At 35.4% G+C, this 22,320-nt stretch overlaps 1 protein-coding gene across 1 annotated transcript; it reads right to left on the bottom strand.

Annotated features, from left to right (window-relative positions):
- Nucleotides 1-5,028: 5,028 nt before the first annotated feature.
- On the bottom strand, nt 5,029-21,765 carry LOC127804595 (plant-specific TFIIB-related protein 1). The gene is made up of 3 exons (XM_052341469.1): nt 20,870-21,765; nt 6,736-6,894; nt 5,029-6,133 (listed from the first exon to the last, which is right to left on the bottom strand). The coding sequence occupies exons 1-3, from the start codon at nt 21,488-21,490 to the stop codon at nt 5,315-5,317; spliced, it is 1,599 nt and encodes a 532-aa protein (XP_052197429.1). The 5' UTR covers nt 21,491-21,765; the 3' UTR covers nt 5,029-5,314.
- Between the last annotated feature and the right edge of the window lie 555 nt (nt 21,766-22,320).

Here is a 22,320-nt window from a genome sequence, read left to right as displayed (position 1 = left end):
ATAAATTTAATTTACCAATATTTTGAGTTGCTGCTGAGTTACATTCCTGCAGCCAATTGGGCTTCGGCTCATCAAAATAATTGGCCTGTCTTCTCTCTGTATTTTTAATTTTTAATTTTAAATTTATTGTCAATTTTCTGTTTTGATAATCTATTTTTAAAAAATTAAAATTTTTTATCATTTTAAAAAATTAAAACATAAAATTAGAAAATACGTTTATTTTAATTTTTTTTTAAAAAATATTTTATAATATTTTATTTAATAAATTTAATTATTAAATAATAAAATTAACTTTTTTTAATAAAATTTTATTATTAAAATAAAATAATAAATTCAATTAATAAATTAGTTGAGTGATAATTTATATAAATATTATTATACATAATATGTGTAATATATTTAATAATATACTATATATTATCTTATATTTTTAATTATAATATAGATATATTATATTTTTTAATTTTTAAATAAATATATAATTTATTTTTAAAATTTAAGAATAATTTTTTTTCTTTTTTTTCTTCTTTTATTTTTTTCTCTTTTCTTTTTTAGAACCAAAACATAAAAAATGGATTATGTTTTTCATGTTTTGGATTTAAAGATTGTTTTTAGTTAAAAATTTTAGATTGTGTTCTCTTTGTTGTTTTCAAATTATTTTTAGTTTTTAATTTTTTAAAATAATGAAAATATTTTTTCTTTACTATTTTCAAAAATGTATTTTCGAAAGTAAAAAAAATTATAAAGAAAATCCAAAATAACAAAATATTGTTTTGGTTATTTTCAGCTAAAATAATCTCTAAATTCAAAATATGGAAAATACAATTCATTTTTTATATTTTGATTCTAAAAAATAAAATGAAAAAAAATTAAAAAAGTAAAAAAAATATTCTTAAATTTTAAAAATAAAATTATATATTTATTTAAAAATTAAAAAATATAGTATATCTATATTATAATTAAAAATATAGAATATCATATAGTATATTATTAAGTATATTACAAATATTATGCATATTTATTAATCAAATTTATTATTTTATTTTAATAGTAAAATTTTATTAAAAATAATTAATTTATCATTTAATAATCAAATTCATTGAATAAAATATTATAAAATAATTTTTCTTAAAATTTTAAAGTAAACTCGTTTTCTAATTTTTTATTTTAAGAAATAATTTTTAAAAATAACAAAAATAACACTTTTTTAGTTTTTTAAAATTAGACTATCAAAACAGAAAATTAAAAATGAATTTAAAAATTAAAATTAAAAATTAAAAATATAAAAAGAACGCAAACTTATTGTTTTGGATTTCTTTTATAATTTTTTTTTATATTTTTGAAAATAACAAAGTAAACATATTTTTATTATCTTAAAAAATTAAAAATAACTTGAAAACAACAAAAACCCAATCTTAATTTTTTTTTTTTTTCTAAGCGAGTCCATAGATATTTTGAAAAAATTAACATTAAAAATATGAAATAATTTTTAAGATTAAGAGAAATATTTGCTTTATCAATATTTAGAAACAAGTTTGTAACGTTCAAAAGTAATTAGTTGAATAATCATTCTTGTGTGGTTCTCGTCGTTTGTACTCTCAATTTTTATAAAGCAGTTAAATCGCAGGTGTGAGATTTTGTTTCGTTAGGCAAAATGAGAATCAAACTCACGACTCATCGATGCAAACCCACCATATCACTTGTCTGACTGCTTGATTTATATGCCTTGAGAACAATTATTCTTGTTTATATACAAAGAAATGTTAATTAATCTTATTTGGTTATATTGATTTTTATTTTCACCCATGTTGCCATTAGTTTCGTAAATAATAATATTATAAAAATTGCGTAACTTTGGTATTTTATTTTTTAAAATAATAATAATGGGATGTTAAAAAATATAATACACCAATAATCTAAAAAATGGTAATATATATCCAGAATAAGTAAGAAATGAAACAATATTAGCTGAATATCTTTTTGGTTTAATGTAAGTAAAGAACTATCGGATTAAGCACGTTTGAGATAAGAAAACTTAAGGATAGGTGACCCCTTGCGTAAGCCTATCAGAGTAAATTGTTTCGATCCTTTCTATTGTTCGACGTGGGATGTTAAAAAAAAATTAAAAAATATATTCTTATTAAAATTTTATAAAAAAATTATTTTATGATATTTTATTTAATAAATTTAACTATTAAATAATAAAATTAATTATTTTAATAAAATCCTATTATTAAAATAAAACAATAAATTTAATTAATAAATTATTAACATACCTCTTAACAATAATTTATATTAAATTATACACTTAATAATATATTATATGTTATTCTATATTTTTAATTATAATATAGACGTATTATATTTTTTAAATTTTAAATAAATATATAATTTTTTAATTTAATAATAAATTTCTTTTTTTTTTTTATTTTCTTCTTCTTCTTCGATGCCTTGCATCTAGGGATGGCAATTGCAACCGAAACCGTGGGGAATCGAACCGAAACTGAACCGGTCAATGCGGTTAAAAACCGTTTGACTGGGTAATGGTTTGGTTCGGGAAAAAATCGAACACTGTTTCAATGGGTATGGTTTGGTTATAATTTTTACTAAAACCAAATCAAAACCTGAACTGAAACCGAACCGAATGGTGGGTAACCGAACCAAACCGAATGTATATAATATATTATATAATATAATATGTATAATATGTATATATAATATATATTATATACAACCCCGTCGACCTGAGCCCAGCCCACCTGAGACTAGCCCACCCCAGCCCAATTGCCTTGCTTGCAAACCCTTATCCCATTCTCTTCTCCTTCCTCTCGCTCATCCGCCCGTTCTCGCCCTTGCTCTCTGCATGTCTTTTGCTCTTGCTCACCCTCGCTGGATCTCTCTTGCTCTCGCTAGGGCTTGGCCCCTGCTCTCGCTTGCCCTGAATCTCTCTCACCCTTTCTGCCTCATTTCTCTTGCTCATCCGCGCGAGCTCGCCAATCGCCCTCACTCTCTGCATCTCTCTTGCTCTCGCTAGGGATTGGCCCCTCTTGCTCTCGCTCGCCCTCGATCTCTCTCACCCTCGTTGCCTCTCGCTCTTTGCTTCATCTCTCTTCATATTAATTTATTTTTTATATTTATAATTTTGTTAGATGGAGTTGGCTCATTCATTTCAGATGGATATGCATCAATTTACGAATAATATATTAATGTTGTTGATGAAGGTATTAACTTTCGTAGCTAATTTTTTTTTAGTTTAAATTACAATTTAATTATGCACGTATTAATTTATTGACCTTAACAATTGTAGGTTTGGAAATGTAATTTTATATCCAATAAGTTTTGTAACTTTATGCAAGAATAAGGTAACTTTATTAGAATTTATCTTTGTTTGTTGTGAAATTATTAAAAAAATTTATGAATGCTATTTGTCTTTGTTTGTTGATATGGATTAAACTAAAAAAATCATGGTTAAACCGAAACCAAACTGAAACCGAATGGTTTGGTTATGGTTTTAACTTTTTAAAACCAAATGGATAATGGTTTGGTTTTGGTTTTAGTAATTTAAGTTTGGCTTGATTATGGTTTTGGCAAAAACCGAAACCAAGCCGAACCATTGCCAACCCTATTTGCATATTCTCTATCTCTGGCAACCATCACTAGCTGGAGATTCACATGATCAAAGCCTATCATTAGAAACTCCAAGTCAAGAGGGTTAACACATACACAAAAATGGATTAAATTTAACGGTTGAATTTTCGTAGATTTAATTTTTTATTTTCGACCACAAGTGAAAAATGCATTGCCAATTGCCATCGCCTATCATGCCCGATGGTTTTCAACAATCAAAGGCAATCATCTGACATTCAAAGGCCCATCAAGCCAACATACCCAAAAACCAATAAGATCTAACGGCTAGATCTTCTTAGATCTAAGTTTAAATGTTCAACCCACCCACTTATATACTCACTGTCAATTGTCATCGGCCATCGTGACCGATGGTTTATAACGATCAGAGACAACCACCCTATACTCAAGAGTCTATTGACTAACATACCCAAAAACTAATAGGAGAAAAAAAAGAAAAGAGGATAAACGAGAGAAGAAATGATAGATGAGACAAAATTAGCAAGATCGAACGGTGAGGGATGAGAAATCTATGATATTGATTGGGGGTGATGGTGGAGAGAGATGTGAGATTGGATGGTGGGGGGGGGAGCTTTTTTCTTGTTTTGATGTTTTCGACGTGTTTTGGCAAATGTTGTTTTGAGTGTTTTTTTATTTTAATTTTTTTTGAAAATAATAAAGTAAATATATTTTTAATATTTAAAAAAACTAAAAATTCAAAACGAATTAAAAATGATAAAAAAAGGGCAACTTAAACTTCATTATTTTCAGTTTACAGAAAGACGAACCACGCATCAAAATAATGTTTTATTTGTTTTCATCCACACACTCTTCATTCTTCAACTCAACCAAATAATTATGTTTTTTATATGCCATTTAATTAGGTTGGAAGAGCTAACTTATTTTTACCATTTTTTTAATGTTCTGTATGACATAAATTAAATACACAGAATTTAATTAAATTTTACAAACTTATATTTGGAATAAATCTAAAATTAAAATTTTGTTTTCCCTTATTTTTTTAAAATATCATTAAAGTGAGAAAGGGATGAGAAAAAAAAAATTTGTGGCATTTTTTATCTATAAAATTTGTTTATTTAAGTTTATGAAATTCAGTTTCAAATTACAGTGACATTTGGTTCAATATTTAAAATTAAAATTTATATTTTCTTTTAATTATAAAGATGAAAATTGAAATTAAAAATGATCAGGGTACAGCCAACACCAACCTCGTCCTCTTGATTTACTAAAAATACAAAAAATAATAATGTTTTTATCAACATATTTACTCATCTTATAAAATATACGATATTTTTAGCAAAACAAAATAACAAAACACAAACACAAATAAAAATAAGCACCAAAGGTCAACACATGAAATGAAAGAGCTCATGATACAGATACTGCCATGAAAAACTATCACAGTTCCTCTTACTAAAATGAGTGTAACCTCAAGTTAGAAAACGAAAATGAACCTTTTAAGGCCTGAGATATAGTGAGTGGAGCTTCATTCAACTAGTTTCCGTTCACTTCACACCCCATGGGAAGGGAAAACAAGAACAACAAAGCAATCCAAACCCTTCAACCCACCACCCATACAAGACCTTTCATCATTCACATCACAGGGACACAAGAACTAAATACAAACAGCAGCCGCAGCAAAATTATGGTTCCAGATGTTTTGTTTCTTCTATCTACAACAACAGAAAGAAGAGAAGTAAAATCTAACAAGTATCCCCGTGAGGATCGCATTCAGTTTTATTCCTGGCTCCATAATTTTGCTGCACAAGTCCAAGAGATGAAGGTGAGCTAGACAAAGCTGGAGATTGACTGCCCAAGCAATGGAACTTGTACCTGGAGCCATGGATGTCGAAAACTGGCCCAGCTTCAGAGAACTGGCAGCAGGCTTTGCATCTTTATCTGCCTCCTCCAACTCTTGAGCATTATTAGGCTGTGGATCCATATCCATTTCTTGGCTGATGATATTTTTCTCTCCTGTTATTATTCCAGAAGCCCCAAACGGATGCTGAGCCTGCCAAAAACTTGGCGCCGGATTCACCTGCACTGAATGAATTATCTGAATATTGGCTTTGCTGTCAGGTTCCTCTTTGGACCCTGTCTGAAGAAACGGGTCTGAAAATTCATTTGGGTTTGTAGGCTTAATTTCAAGCAGCTTGTCTTTGTCCAAGGAAGTTACATCAATTGTGTCAATCCTAGGAGTTGAAGAACGACCAGAGGCAATTGAGGTTGTTGGAAATGCTTTCTCTGGAGGGACAGCTGGAGTATAATTTTTTGGCAGCAGATCGTCCCAATTCTCCAGGAGCTCCTTGTAAACCTTGCGTAAAGTGACCTCAGTGAGTCCAGTCACCTTACAAATTTCGGCCTGGGTCTTTCTTTTGTCTTCAAGTTGGCAAGCCAAATAAATAGCAGCTGCTGATATGCTAATGGGGTTTCTCCTAGTGCAGAAGCATTTATTGATCACAACTTCTCCAATGTGAGTAGCAAGCTCCTGAAAGAGTTATCAGGCAAAAGTTGTGACTACAATTACTTTGTTTAAGTAGCATATTAAAAAAACAAAAAGAAAAGAAAAGAAAGAAACAGCAGACAAGGAAATGGTCACAGCTTCTCAATTGGGAAGTGAGTTTCTGAGAGAGTTATCTCCTGAAAGTTCTGGTGCATTTACAGATTAAGCAGAAAAACAAAAGAATGGTGCTCCAAGCTGTGCAATCTCTTTAATGCGTTCTGAACAAGAAACCCTAAACAGTAGAGAAAATTATAAAATAGAAAAAAAACTATACCAGTTTTCTACTTCTTAACTACATTGGGAAAGGCTAATTCTCTGAGAGAACTAGGATCTTTGACGTATCTGGAGCTTTGCATCCTTTGAACATAAAGTCCACATAGCAGCTTTTCATAAATATTCTTAAGATTCTACATAATGGATAACAAATAGCAAGAAATTATCTGAACCTTTGCATAAGAGTTGCATCACTTGATGCTATCCTATTTAAAAAAAAAAAAAAAAGCACTTAAAAAGAAAAAATTATTCAGAATATAAAAAACACCCGTACCAGGTGTTAATTGTACATCATGAGAGCAGGTTGAATGTACCTGAGCAGATTTGTTCAGCTGGAGAAGCGTGCAAAACCTTGGCATATGTACTGTTATGGAATTGCTGTTAATTGGCTGACTTAGTTGTAAAGCTTCTCCTAATATCTTGATATACTTCCCAATCTCTTTTTGGGGCAAATTGGCAGCAAGTGAGATTTCCTGATATAGTAAAGAAGATGTTAGGTCTAAGATGTTTAAAACTCAGTTGATCCTGGTGAATAACATTCACTGTGCAAAAAAAAAAAAAAACTGCAAGGAACCCGAGCCTAACTGTAAGGGTATGTTTGATAGCATGAAAATTCCATGGAAAATGTCACATTCGAGGAATTGAATTCCATCTTTGCTGTTTGACACACTACATTTTTCATGGAATTGAATTTCATGGTACAACCCATTAAAACATGTTTTGTCTTATTTTCCATGGAAAATTGATTCTAAGGGGGTGGTGGTTTATGTTTTCCATGTAAGTTGAAAAATGTTTTCTTTTCCAACTAAATGCAATCAAACACACCCTAAGTTCTTCGATGAGAGAATTGAAAAAGAGTGAAAATTAGAAGAGAATTGAAGAGAGAAGATAGAAACTGAACTTCAATATTCCAAATGATAGTCCACAAACCAATTCTCAGGTGGCTTGTGTAGCCCCTTTTACAGATAGTGATGTAGTGGAAAAGGAAGTGGGATGCAACTGCTGTTAGTGCATAACTGCCTGTTACTGAATATAAGCCTATCTCTACTGCCAAAATAGCAATCTAGAAAATAAAATAAAACAAATAAAAATAGCAATAACAACTGTAAGTAGTAGTAATTTACTGCATCAAGGGCCTGGATGTCTGCCTGCATCTAGGTCACGACATTCCCTCCCTGCTTAAACCTTTCTTGTCCTCTAGAATCAAAGCAAGTGAATAACCTGAGGAAACTGAGTAAGCAAGTCCAATAAGTACTCCCAAGTAATATGATTCGGATGCAAATGAGACCATCGAACTAGCACCTTGAGTAAGGTGTAGAGCATCCTTATAATCACCCATTTGTCCAAGATAGCCAAAGGCTCAATCTCAGCCTGGTGGTTATCAAGTAGAGGGGGCAAATCAGGGATAGGAACATTCTTGGAACCAATTGTTTTCTTGAGTAGGGAAACATGGAAAACTTGATGTACAGTAGTGTTGTCTGGTAATTGTAATCTGTAAGCAACAAGACCCACCTTCGCTATTATTGGGAAAGGGCCATAATATTTGGGATTGAGTTTAGAGATTGGAGAAGGAGAAAAAGACTTCTATTGGGCATTGTTGACCTTAAGGTAGACCAAATGTCCCACCACGAATTTCCTATCACTTCTTCTCCAATCTGCATACTGTTTCATTCTGTTTTGGGCCTTGGCCAATTCCTGTTTAAGCAACCCTAGCATTTCTTGCCTCTGCTGCAAATATTGGTTCACCCTTGCAATTGTAGGAGTAAAATCCACAATGGCAGGTAAATGTGGGGGTTTAAAACCAAAAAGAGCCTCAAAGGGAGACATTTTTATTGAGTTGTGATGACTAGAATTGTACCACCATTGGGCAAGGGATAACCATTTACGCCAAGTCCTTGGTTTTATGAAACAAATACATCTCAAATAGGCTTCCACATATTGGTTGATTCCCTCAGTTTATCCATTTGTTTTAGGATGATAGGTTGTTGACATGTGAAGACCTATCCCCAAACTTTTAAAGAGTTCCTGCCAAAAATCACTTGTGAAAACCTTGTCTCCATCAAAAACTATAGACCATGGCACCCCCTGAAGCTTGACCACAAAATCTAGAAATACTCTTGCCACTTCTTGTGCAATAAATGGGTGGGAAAGGCTAAAAAAATGAGCAAATTTGGATAGTCTGTCTACTTTCACTAAAATCACATCTTTTCCTTTTGATTTAGGTAGTCTCTCAATGAAATCCATGGAAATCCCAACCCAAGCCTGACTTGGAATGTCCAATGGCCGCAATAGTCTAGGATAAGCCACCTGTTCATGCTTGCAACGTTGACATATTTCACAGGCAATCACATATCCTGTAACAATTTTCTTGAGATTAGGTCAATAAAACAATTGCCTAACCTTATGATAGGTGGTCCTTATACTTGAATGTCCTCCAAGCGGTGAGCTATGTAAAGACTGTAGTATTTGCCTTTTAAATTACTCATTGTCACCTATAACCATGCTTCCCTTAAACCTGATTATTCCATTAGATAAAGTATGCCCAGGTTTACTACTAGGGCTAACTGATAATCAGGCCAAACCAAATGTCTTGAGTCCACCTTGCAACTTCATAACTATTAGTAATTTCTCTCATACCATTGGAATAATAGCATTATAGATCCCATTTTCCACTTGCCTGGACAAGGCATCTGCTGCCACATTCTCTTTACCTTGGCAGTATTGAATCACATAGTCAAGGCCTAAGAGTTTTGACATATCTTTTCTTCGCAGCTGCGTATTAAGTTTTTGTTGCATGAGAAACATCAAATTCTCATGGTCAATTTTGATGATAAACTGACTGCTCTCTAGATAGTGCCACCATTTTTCCACAGCCACTAGGACCACAATCAATTCCTTATCATACACACTTTAGGCCTAAATGTTTAGGTGCAAGAGCATAACTAATGAAAGCTAGTGGTTTACCTTCTTGCATTAGGACTGCACCTACTCCTTTGTCACTAGCATCTGTCTCCAACACAAAAGGTTTGGTAAAGTCAAGTACCAACACCGGAGCCTGTGTCATAACCTGTTTCAACTGAAAAAAGGTTGTATCTGCTTGAGGATTCCACTGAAACCCATCTTTCTTAAGCAAATGAAGCAATTTCGTTAAAGGTTTGCTGATAAACTCCATAATTCTTAATGAACCTTTTATAGTATTCTGTCAATCCCAGAAATCCCTTCAAAACCTTAATTGTAGTTGGTCTAGGCCAACCAAGCACTGCAACAATTTTCTTGGGATCTGTACTTACTCTTGCACCGAAAATAACATACCCCAAATACTCCACTTGTCTTGTGGCAGAGGTACACTTGGACTGGTTTACATACAATTGGTTGGATCTAAGGACTTCAGATGTTGTCCTAAGATGAAAAAGGTGCTAGTCAAAGGTTTGGCTATAAATGAGGATATCACCAAAAAATACAGGGATGAAATCGCATAGGTAAGGACTGAAGATATGATTCATAAGAGATTGAAAGGTGGTAGGGGCACTGGTCAAACCAAAAGACGGGACTTTGAATTCATATAGGCCTTCATGGGTTCTAAAAGTTGTTTTTGGTATGTCCGCATGTTTCATTCTTATTTGGTGTTAACCTACCCTTAGGTCTAGTTTTTAAAAGACGATAGCTCCTTTTAGTTCATCAGGGAGATCTTTAATGATTGGTATAGGAAATTTATCCTTGATGGTAATGGCATTGTCACATTCCTAGGGTTACCTAGGGTTGTGATTGGAATTAGGGAGAGAAACTGAATGATAGAATTAAAGGAGGGAGAGAGAAATCAAAAGAGAGTGAGAGAGAGATTAGAGAGGAAACGAGAGGGAGAGAGAATTAGGGAGATAAGAATCTACTCTTTCATCAACATGCCTTTCTCTACATTTTAGGGCCTATTTATAAGCTATTCAATAGTAAATGAAATCTGGAAAATAGCACCCATGTGCTCCTAACAACTCACAAAATACCTCATACTAACTACTACAACCTTATTACAATAATGCCCTTCTAACTACCCATGAGTTGTGACATTTCTCTCCCCTTGAAAGGTTTCTTGTCCCCAAGAAATTTATTACAACCAAGCCATTGTTTCTTCATCCAATGCTTGTCTTCACCCATTGGTTTCTTCTTTGCTTTTCCTTCTTTTTATCTTGTTTTTACCATATCTTTTGCTTTCTTTTTTCTTTCTCCTCAGCAGCAACAACAGTGTGTCTTGCTGCCACACCAATGGAAACATGAGTAAGCAAAACAACAAAGGTCTCGGTCCCTTCAACAAAGAATCCTTTCCTTTTCTTCCTTTCATCTTGTTTCACTTTATCCTTTTGCATCCTCCATTGCTCTAAATCATAAACATATTGCTGGAAGGTTTTAATGTAATCAATTTCATGCAAGCATCCTCCCTTAACCTCTAACCATTTTTGAACTGCCCTCCATTGGTTATCCACTTCAATTAAGGCACAAGTTTCCTCCCAATTGAATGATTTCTCAGTTGGAGTTACCTGATCCATAGTGGGTAATTTAGCAACTCCTTCCATTCCTATTCCTTCAATAGAAATAGATTTAAGATCTCTACAATCTAAGGCTGTAGTGGTCGTTTCCACTCCAAGATCTTTGGCTCCCAAATTGCTAGCAAACATCTTAGCTTCATTCTCAACAGTTACCTCCTCCAACGGTGTTATATTGAGGGTTTTAGCATCTGAATTCTCAGTATCAGTGGGGGTGCTTGAGATGTTGCCAACCATTGGACTGCCATCCCCCAATTCTTCAATCCCTTCTTCCGCTTCTTTTTCTTCCTCACCAGCTTCTTGCATCTCCAGCTTAATAGCCTTAGAAGCTCCATTGATAATATAAGTTTTGGTCCTTTCTCCAAATCGATTACACAAGCCAATTACAAACTGCGGCCAACTCAATTCCACCCTTCCCCAGCTCCAATTCTGGAACCACACGTATGGAATTCCACTCAGATTAGCTACAACCATTTTTACTTTCTCCTTTTCAGCTACTTGGTGTTTGTAGAACACCCGTTCACATTACCGGATCCACCATTTTGGCCTATCCTTGTCAGACACCGGAATAGCCAATGGAGCAATAGTGGGCAAATCAACACTTGGAATTGAGGTTGATAAAGTCCGATTAGCAATCTGAAATTTATGTGAATACAGGATCAACAAATGGTTCAGCTGCCTACGGAGGTCCTTAATTTCCTTTGTTGCAGCAATTAGTCCTTCGGCCATCTCTTCAGTTCAATTTCTTGAAATTGCACCTTGTAACAACCTCTTGATCAGCCTCTAAGGATCCCTTTGGAAACTCCTCCTTGTATTAAAAGTCAGCAATCCTTAATCCCCGAAATCTAATTCAGCCCTGCAATGGTTTTAATTGCGCAGTTTCACTTCTCACCACTTCCCAATCTGTCCTCTTGATTGCAATGGCTCTAATTGCGTAGTTTCACTTCTCACCACTTCCCAATTTGAGTTGAGAATCACAATTGAAATCAAGTCAATTGAGAATCGCTGCTTGCAGAATTCTCCTCTAGACCGTTTTCGATCGCACCTGTCGTCGCAACTCAGTCACATACAGTGGCGGCACTTCTCGCCCCCACTCAAGATCCACTTAAGCCTGTATCGCCTAAACCACCACGCCTCCGCTGCATCTCAATTCCAAGTATATAACTGATCAAAGGAACTCGCCTCTTGGGTTAGTTGCTTTAGACATGCTTTGATTCTGGATCTCAGCTACTGTGTTGCAATTAAGGTGAATCGCCTTCTTGAATTGCAACTCCAGTAGCCAAAATCTGTTGCTCCTGTCGCTACTAGCAATCTGATCCAGAATTCCTTCAAGCTTAGATCGGAAACACTGCTAGTAATCGCCCATCGCAGACTTGGTCACGTGCACACCTTCCTTGACCGATCAATACCTCCTAGATTTTCAAGCCGAGAGGCAATTCTTCGTCGAAATCACTGGAACTGAATTGACCCGAGTTCAATTCGTTCCAAGTTCTACAACAATTGCCGATTGCTGGAGTTGCTTGCAATTGCTCGCGATTGCTACAGATGCACGATTGTCCCGGCCTTGCTTGTTCACTTCCGTCTCCAATCAATGGCTTTGAATTCACCTTCCAAATTCGGGCCATTCGCTCCAATCCGTTTCTCAATCTGAATTCCGCTTAACCTCCTACTTCACCTCACTGAATCCACTCAAATTTGGATCTGCTTCAATTCGTTCTTCTTGCCCAATCACCGACAATCTTCACAACTCGCTAAGAATCGTTGATGTTGTTCCTTCTCGCCTCAGTCACCTCTGCTTCAAATATCCACTGAATTTTACTCGCTTGAAGTATCGACAATCACCAGGCCTGTTGGAATTAAGGAGGTTTAATTTGCCTGCAAGTTCTGATCAACCGGAGCTGCTCTAGGCATCTCCGAAAGCACCGTCGAACACCACCATCTCTGCTGCCACTGGCTGGAATCTGCTCTACTCGCAATTGCTGCAGATTCAACAATCGCTTCCCCCGACTCCTCCTTCTCACCCAATCACCGACCACGATTCACGACCATTGGCTTGGTTTCATAATTTACTAGAATTGCTTCACCTAATCGCTAACATCAATCACCGTTGGAGATCAATAACCAAGTTGGATCCTCGCTCCGTCAACTCTCTGCTATTTCTGGAATCGCCTCTTAAAAGTTCAATTAATTCCGTTGCCGCTAAGGATTGCCTAACAATTGATCGATTTCTATCGCCTAAGGTTCGGAAATCAATGAGCAAAGGAATCAGAGGGATCTGCTTCTCATAATGGACTCCACCTACAAGTTCAAGCCAAGATCTGCTTGTGCCTTCTCGATTTCGAACCAAGCTGATATGAATTTATCAAAAATCACAGCCGAGGAAGAACCAGCTCTGATACCATTTGTCATATTCCTGGGGTTACCTAGGGTTGTGATTGGAATTAAGGAGAGAAACTGAATGATAGAATTAAAGGAGGGAGAGAGAAATCAAAAGAGAGTGAGAGAGAGATTAGAGAGGAAACGAGAGGGAGAGAGAATTAGGGAGATAAGAATCTACTCTTTCATCATGCCTTTCTCTACATTTTAGGGCCTATTTATAAGCTATTCAATAGTAAATGAAATTTGAAAAATAGCACCCATGTGCTCCTAGCAACTCACAAAATACCTCATACTAACTACTACAACCTTATTACAATAATGTCCTTCTAACTACCCATAAGTTGTGACAGGCATTAAATTGGCGATAGGTAACGCAAAATCTCCAAGCTCCATCCTTCTTTTTAACAAGGAGAATGGGTGATGCAAAAGGGCTATAACTAGGCTGTATAATGGAACTAGCCAACATTTCCTTAACTAATTTCTCAATTTCAGCTTTTTGAATAGGAGGATATCGAGAGGAACAAACATTGATTGGTTCAGTGTTGGTTTTCAAATTAATAGCATGAGCAAAGGGTCTTTGTGGGGGTAGGTTTGTAGGCTCAGCAAACAAGTCCTTAAATTCAACCAATAATAATTGTAAAGAGTCAAGAGGTTTTACCTCAGAAATGGACTGGAGTGCAGCATTGCTGACTGTCATGGGATATCCTCCTTTTGCAGTTGACTGCTCCCAATTTTCTGCCTTAGAAAAGCTTTCCACTTCATTAGCTTGCTCAGAAAATAGCTGAGCCTCCGACTTTAGTCTTGAAAAATTTCTACAGCTTCTTTCCTGAAATCAACTTACAAATCCCCTTATCCATGCTCCCCACAAAAGTCAATTTCCTCCCTTCTATTTCGAAGGTTACCTCCAACTTATGGAAATCAAAGATGATGGGACTGACAGTCATCATCCAATCCACTCCCAATCACCTAACTTGAGAATTCACAAATCAGCAAAGAATTCATGTCCTTGCATCTTTCTACGAAAATTCCACACACCTTGAGTTGTTGTACATCTTATTTTCATTGGCAACTGTCACTGATAAGAGAAAAGTAGTCTTCACCTTACAGTTCAGTTCCTTGGCAATTTTTTCATCCAGAAAACTAAGTACTGCCACTATCTACTAAAACCATTAGTTTTCCTTTTTCCCACCAGTCCTTCCACCTTAATGACTTTGTTAGTTAGACCACCTTTTAGTGTATTCAAGGATAACTCTCCACCCTCGGCTTCCTGAACATTCTCAGCCATAATTTCTATTTCTTCTGGAATCTCTTCTTCTTCATCCTTTCCTTCATTCAGTCCCTCTATCTGCAGAAATTGATGTTTGCACTGGTGCCCAGGCCCATACTTTTCTCCACACCTAAAACATAATCCAAGCTGCCTCTTTTGTTTCATAGTGAATGGCTTAATCGGGTTGGGATTAGGAAGAGCCTTAAGATTCACATTTTCTCTAGGTACTTCTGAGTTTGCAGCTCTATGGTTTCCTCCAGTGAGTTGACCAATTACCGAATAGCCCTTGGACTGAGTTTTGTGCTTCCTGAAAATAGCTTCCAAAGCCAAATTTTGCAATCTTGCCGTCTCAGCAGCCTGCTTGACAGTTGCGGGCTGCATCATCTTAACCATTCGCTTCAATTCATCTTTTAAACTGCTAATAAATCTAGAAACAAAATACTGCTCAGTCAAGGCAGGTTGTGCATTCAACATTAGGGACCTCAATTCCTCAAAACGGATCTGGTATTCTATCACTGATCCTTCCTGTTTCAGCTTATGAACCTCCTCAATTGTCTCCGCCATGGATTTCTCACCAAACCTATCACAAAGGTCTGCCACAAATTCTGTCCGATTTGTCTCAATCCTCACTTTGTTCCACCCTTGAAACCATGCATCGGCCATGTCATTGAAATAGGCTGCTGCAAGGTTTATGTTCTGACCTTCAGCCACATTATAGTGTTGGAAAAACCTTTCACACCTCCTAACCCACCACCTTGGTTTAACACCCTCAAACATGAGAATTTCAAGCCTAGCTAGAGGTGTGGGTGGGTGATTTTGGTAAGATCCCTTTACCTGTACTGCCTGATATATTTCTGGCTGTTCCTCATCTTCCTGTGACGTGGAAGCATGAGGAGGAATGGCCGCTCTTGTCAAGGTTGGCTCTGAAGTGCCTACTCTTGTCAAGATTTGGCTCTGAAATGGTTTTGGGAGGGAAATCTTCCGGCAGGCTGACTTGGAGCATCTTGGAAAACATTTTCAAAAGCCCATCCACCCTTTGGCCGAGGTTAGCAACTTCCTTTTCCAGTGACTGCGTAGCTTCTCTAGTGGTAGTGTTAGTGGCAGTGTTCTCCTCTTGGCAACGATTCAATTCTTCTGCCACATTCCTGGGGTGAGCTAGGGTTGTGATTGGAATTAGGGGGAGAAATCAGAATGATAGAATTGGAGGGAGAGAAATCAGCAGATAGAGAGGGAGAATTAGAGAGAACCAAGAGAGGAATAGAGAGAATTAGAAAGAAAGGGGATTCAATTTCATTTCACATGATAACCCATCCTCTTACAAGCAGCCCTTTTAAAGGCATAGCTAGTTGCTAACGTATTCCTAACAGCACTCATGTGCTCCTAATAGATTGCAAAATATCTCCTAACAAACTATGATAAAACTATTACAATATTGCCCTTCTATTGCTCCTAAGGTCATGACATCTTCTTGAGTTTGCCACAAGCCCAAATCCATGGTCTCCAACCTTGCTTTGTGCGGGTTCCCTCTAACATTTCCGCAATCAATTTCTTTTGATTTTACTCAAACAGCCAATGTAACTGCCTTTGATCGGAGACAACTGCTAGGGATCGCCGGAATCACAGCCGAGAACCGGGTGGCTTCGATACCAAATTGTCAGGAGCCCAAGCTTGACAGTAAGTTCTTCGATGGGAGAATTGAAAGAGAAGGAGAAATAGAGATAAAATAGGGAGAGAATTGAAGAGAGAAGAGAGAAGCTGAACTTCAATATTCCAAATGCTAGTCCACAGACCAGTTCTCAGGTGGCTTATAGCGCCCTTCTTACAGATAGTGATGTAGTGGAAAAGGAAGCAGGATGTAACTGTTGTTAGTGCATAACTACCTGTTACTGAATATAAGCCCATCTCTATTGCCGAAATAGCAATCCAGAAAGTAAAATAAAACAAATAAAGATAGCAATAACAACTGTATGTAGTAGTAATCAGCTGCATCAAGGGCTTGGATGTCTGCCTGCATCCAGGTCATGACAAAAACAAAAAAGAAAAACATTCACAAATAAAAGCATATAGCAAAGAAGTTTAGACCATGCATATGAGCCAAAAGAAATTATCACCCAGACCATTACAATGTTAGATGTCCCCACACAAACTCTTTAAAATTCCAACTCTAATTAGTGGAGCTGAGATCTGTGTATCATCTCTTCATTTTCTTCAATACTTCAAAGTTCAAACTTCACATAAACAATTTTTATTTTTCAAACAAATTTTATTTTTCTATTTATGCAAGCCAGTTTGTTCTTGTTTATATTGTCCGTAATAAGATTGGCAATATCGCCTATAAAAACAAAAGATATAATTAAGATGGTTTGAAAATGTGAGGAAAAAAAAAAAGATGGACACATGCTTGGATGGTATGGAAAGGAAAAAGTTTGCAACACAAGAACTAGAAGAGAAAATTTAGTTAAAGACTTCAACATGGATGGAGATGATTAAAAAGTTAAGTTCATGCAGCTAACCCCACTGAAATGACAAGAAAGGGGCAAAAATTAAAAAGAAACATAATTTGGACTTAGGAACAAAGTCTTACCATTGAATTCACATAAACACACTTCAAGCCATTTAGCTATTGGTAAAAAAAAGTGAAGATTCAATAGAATAGTTCCACTATTTAGATTCAATTACTTGTATAAAGGGATAGTATAAGAAAGTTGCTTGAATAATCAATTTAGACATTAAAATGGAGAATTCTTTGGAGTTGTGTGTTATCCACAGAAGTTGAAAGAGAAACGTTGCATAACAGCTGCAAGAGCAATCACCGTCTATTGGACAAAATGTTGCAAAATATTGAAAAGAAGACAAGCAAACAAAATGGATTAGGCCAAAATATAGTTGTTGAGATTAGGTTCAACAAGAGTACAACGGGTAAATTGGAAAAAATTAAATTCATGAAAAAACAGTACCATTGGCAGATATGAAAAGAGAAATAGCAAACGAGGATGCTTCAGCATGACTGAATATACCAATTACATTATCAGTGATCAACAGTGGCAAGGTGATGTCAAGATAATAATAGGGGAAGGAACATTGCAAGATCAACGTAGAGCCTGTTTGGTATTGCTATGCTTTTTAAGCAAAGCTGCTTTTTTATCAACTTTTTGAAAAAAAGCAGCATTTGGTAAAGTATAAATTTGCTTTTAAAACACAGCTGCTTTTTTTTTTTTTCTAAAAAACAGGTTAAGTTGCTTTTAAGCAGAAGCAAGAGATCCCCAGATCTCTATAAAAAGTACAGCAGCTTTTAATGGAACCTAAAATTATTAATAGGTTATCTACTTTTATAATAATTGTCTTTCCTCATAATTATGCCACTTTCCAAAATAAATTTTTGAATATCTTTGTCTTTTTTTAGTCATTTTATAAATCTACAACACAGCAATAAAATATTAACCAAACACTTATTACTGGCTTTTACCATTAATAAGCACTCAGTTACCAAACACTACTTTATCAACATTACTTTCACAATACAACACAATAAAAGCACAACACAGCACAACAATACCAAACAGGCCCATAGTTAGAAAGATTGAAATGGTAAAGGCCATCTGTGCTGTAACTGAAGTGCTAATAATTTTTAAGAGCATTTATTAAATCAAATTCTATAAAGATGAATACCTCCTATAGAAAGAACACAGAAATGGTTGATAAGGTATAGAAGTGGCTTGTTTCAGAAATACAACATATAAAAAATAATTGTTCCCTTTCTCATATATCAATCCAGAATATAGTGTTTCTCGTGGAATGATTGTATGACTACAAAGATAATTGTTATCTTCCTCATATTTGATGGCAATTAAGACAACATCAAACTTGAATGCATATTCTACTAAATAAACATGGAACAGAACCATTTTCTACATTGCAAAAGAAAAAAAAAACACATATCAAGCCTTAATCCCACTATGTGGGGTTAGCTACATGAATTCTAGCTTCCCAATCATTTTTATTCGTGACCATCTTTTCTAAGGCACTTATAGCTCATTATACAATATACCTAAAAAGTCTTCCACCAAATTTTTCTTGGTCTTATCTTTCTATTTTGATAAAAACTTGTTCCATTTCATCCACTCTCCTTACATGAGCCTCTATTGGTCTTCTTCTCATACGATCAAACCATCTTAATTGTGTCTCAACATCTTACTTTTAGTAAGATCTACTTCAACCTTATTAAAAATAATCTCATTTTTAATTTTATCTCTTCTTGTATGGCTGCACATTGATCCAAATATCTTCTTCTCTGTTATGCTCATATTTTGCACATGTTAGTGTTTCACCACTCAACATTCAGTATCATACAACAAAGTTGGTTTTATAGCCATCTTATGAAATTTTTCTTCTAGTTTTAACAAAATCTTAATGTCACAAAATGTCAAATGCATTTTTCTATTTTAATCATTTTGCTTTAATTTTATGGATAACACCATCATTAATCTACTTATCTTTTAAAATAATTGAGCTACTCTTTTCTTGGGATGACTTGATTTTCAAGTTTTACCATAACATCATTCCACACTTGTATTTTTACTAAACTTGCATTCTACATATTTGGTTTTCATTCCGCTTAACTTAAATGAATAAGGTAGCAAGCATGTAAACTAGTTAAGGTGTCAAATATATTGATGTTTGAGATTACAAAGGCAAATAGAAAAAAATTCTTTCTTTATTTTTAATTTTAATTTTAAGATTATTTTCTTTATTTTTGAAAGGGAAAGGGACTTGGACAATTACAGAACTTTTGCTATGAGTCCAATAATAATTATACAATAATCTAATGTTGGTGGTTGTCAAATGCTTACACAAGTAACACAACCTTAGTTGATGCCTGAAATAGCAAGCTGTTCAAATTAGAGGTGGGTTCTACAGTACTAATTGACTTTTTTCCCCCTCCTTCAATAGGTAGCAATGAAAATAAATCACTCATAAGCCAAGTTGGCGATTGGACTACTGCTCTGAATCAGAACAGTTTCTTATCTAGCATATGGTTCAACTTGGTAAAGATATACATGAACGTCTCCGTGTGGGAAAAATTAATAAAAGGATCACAATTCAATAGTGTCTTTTTGCAATATAAAAACCAAGGTGATAATAATGCATTTTCTCAAACCAAATTTGGAAACCATTAAATAACCATAGAGAAAAATCATCTTTGGGAAATCAACAAGAGCAAAGCTTTTTATGTGTAGCTTTTTATCCATCCTAAAAGGTATGCAATAATGGCAATGAAATTCTTTCAAATTAACCTAATATACCTTGGGGTTTTTCACAAAAATAAAACAATCCATTAAAAAAATTTCCAAACTAAAACTCCAACCAAACTATTTTCCAAAATAAAATTCTATTTACCACATTAGATTGTTAGCTCGAAGAGAAAAAAAACATTATACCTCAATAGAAAAACTGCTGACACACAAAGCAGAAACCACTATGCACTTTCTGCCAATAGGTAGAAACCACATTTGCAGTCTCCCACCTGTTGCTAGAAACCACATCTGCTGTTGCTAGCCTTTTGGCTAAAAAACCACGGATGTGGTTTGCGGTTTCTAGCCAAAAGGTGAAACCACAAATGTGGTTTCTGTTTCATGTGTTAGTGATTTTTTCTCTTTGAGTTATATAGGCTAATGTGGAGAATAGAGTTTTATTTTCAGAAATAATTTAGTTAAGAATTTTAATTTGGAAATTTTTTAATGGATAGTTTTATTTTTGTGAAAAACTCATATCTTGGGGGAGAGAGTACGCCTAATACTATCAAATTGGTGGTACTTAGAAGTGCCAGAATAATCTTAATTGGTGTTGGCAGTCTCTTTGAATTGTATAAGAAGCATCATTCTGCACTGAATTAAATACTGAATTTCAATTCCATATTTTCAACCTTGTTATTCTCTTCTCCTAATTTCTCCCTAAATTTCATGGCTGATAGCTCTTCATTAACCCTTCAAGAGCTGATCACCAACCCTGAAAATGAGATTTCATATATTATTCTCATGTTTGTTTCTCAATTCTATTTCCAAATAAATGTCAGCTTAAGTTGATTAATAGGGTTCCTAATCAGAGGCATAATTCACACGAAAATTTAATTCAATTATAAAAAATATTTAAGGATATGTGATTGAATTATGGGAATGATGATGCATAGGCAACTTGTGGCATCATGACATTAAAAATCCCTAAAACCAATTCACAAACAATACTCGAGTATAACGTACAATGGTGTACCTGGAGGGTTCTAGGTTCCTGGGCCTCCCGAATGGCCTGCACAAGAGCAGCAGTGGCAAGCGCTTCGACACTACGATTCCTCAAACAAGTAGCCGAGGAACAGTCCCTGAAGAGCTGAAACGCATGGTCCGATATGTCGTAGTCCAATCCGAGAATCGATGACACGTCGATTATCTGAAGATAGGCCCTCAGATTATCCACAACCACGGACGGACCAGAGGAAGACGAGGAGGACGAAGAAGTGGTCTCGAGGACGCGCTCGAGCTCCGCGAGGTGGCCGGCGAAGGATACGGAAGATTGGGCGAACACAGGGTAGGGTTCGAGCGACCAGGTCGAGAATGCGGTGATGAAGCCGGTAGGTTCGAACGGATCTTCTTCTTCTTCTTCTTCTTCTTGATCTTTGTCTTTGAATTGTTCGCCGGTGGCGGCGATGGGGAGGGTGGGGAGGTCGGAGGTGACGAGGCAGAGAGGCGAGTCCAGGGCTCGGAGGTGGAAGAGATGGTGGGATTGGGACTGGCGTTCCTCCACGACTCGGCCGCAGGATGTGCACTCCGTTATGTATCGCCCGGCGGCAGTGGTGGTGCACCGCCCCTGAGCCGCCGAGCAGTACGGGCACCGCATTCTACTCCGGTGTCTTCGGTCTCAGTGTCTGTGACTCTTTCTGTGGCTTGGTTTTCTGTTACAATTGGATCGGTGGGCTGGGCGGTGGCCGGCTGTTGCAAAATAATGACTAACCTCAAATGCTTTGTTTGGAAGAGGGTTTGTAAACGAATAAAATGCACAGAGAAGAGAGAGAGAGAGAGAGAGAGAGAGAGAGAGAGAGAAAACAATTAACAGACGGACAGGGCGGAAATGGAATGCAATCCAATCGTTGGATTATCAACCGTTGGATAGTTGGCAGTTAGATTTCACACACCGGAGATTATCATTAATGTGGAATTGGAAAGAAGATTGCGCGAGATTATTTGTCTTTCATAAAGAGTTTTTATACACGCTACATCTAAAATAAAGAGAGTAGAATAATAAATCATTAATAATTAAATATGTAGAACAATAAAAATGTAAACATTTATAAATATCAAGTTATCGTATTCTTGATATTTTGATAATATCTTTATAAATATTATGTAATACTACTTTGAATTCGTTATTATTATTATTATAAATTAATTAAAACTTATTTATTATGTATTTGATCTTTTATATATGTTATCACTTGTCAATATTTTCACTAGTTTTTATTTTTTCATATATATTACATAGACTTTCCTTATGATAAATAGTTACGTGCCAAGAGACATTTGTTTAGATTAATTGATTCAATTTATATAGTAATGATAGATTAAATCAACTATCATGTTCATAGTGTCTTAATTTGGGTTAAATTCTTGATAAGAATAAAAATAAAATCATAAATTCCAACAATAAAATGTTAATTTAATATCATTAGA

This window comes from Diospyros lotus, chromosome 6, assembly GCF_014633365.1.
Source record: "Diospyros lotus cultivar Yz01 chromosome 6, ASM1463336v1, whole genome shotgun sequence".
Lineage (NCBI taxonomy): Eukaryota > Viridiplantae > Streptophyta > Magnoliopsida > Ericales > Ebenaceae > Diospyros > Diospyros lotus.
Note: the sequence above shows the minus strand (reverse complement) of the source record. Positions and strands in the feature narration are given on the sequence as shown.

Bases quoted from the DNA above. Each gene is read 5' to 3' on its own strand.
- LOC127804595 (XM_052341469.1), bottom strand. From the start codon at position 21,490: ATGCGGTGCCCGTACTGCTCGGCGGCTCAGGGGCGGTGCACCACCACT. The intron at 6,895-20,869 runs GTACACCATTGT...TTACTATATCAG, and splicing joins AGGAACCTAGAACCCTCCAG to GAAATCTCACTTGCTGCCAA. The intron at 6,134-6,735 runs GTACATTCAACC...TAACTCTTTCAG, and splicing joins AGCTGAACAAATCTGCTCAG to GAGCTTGCTACTCACATTGG.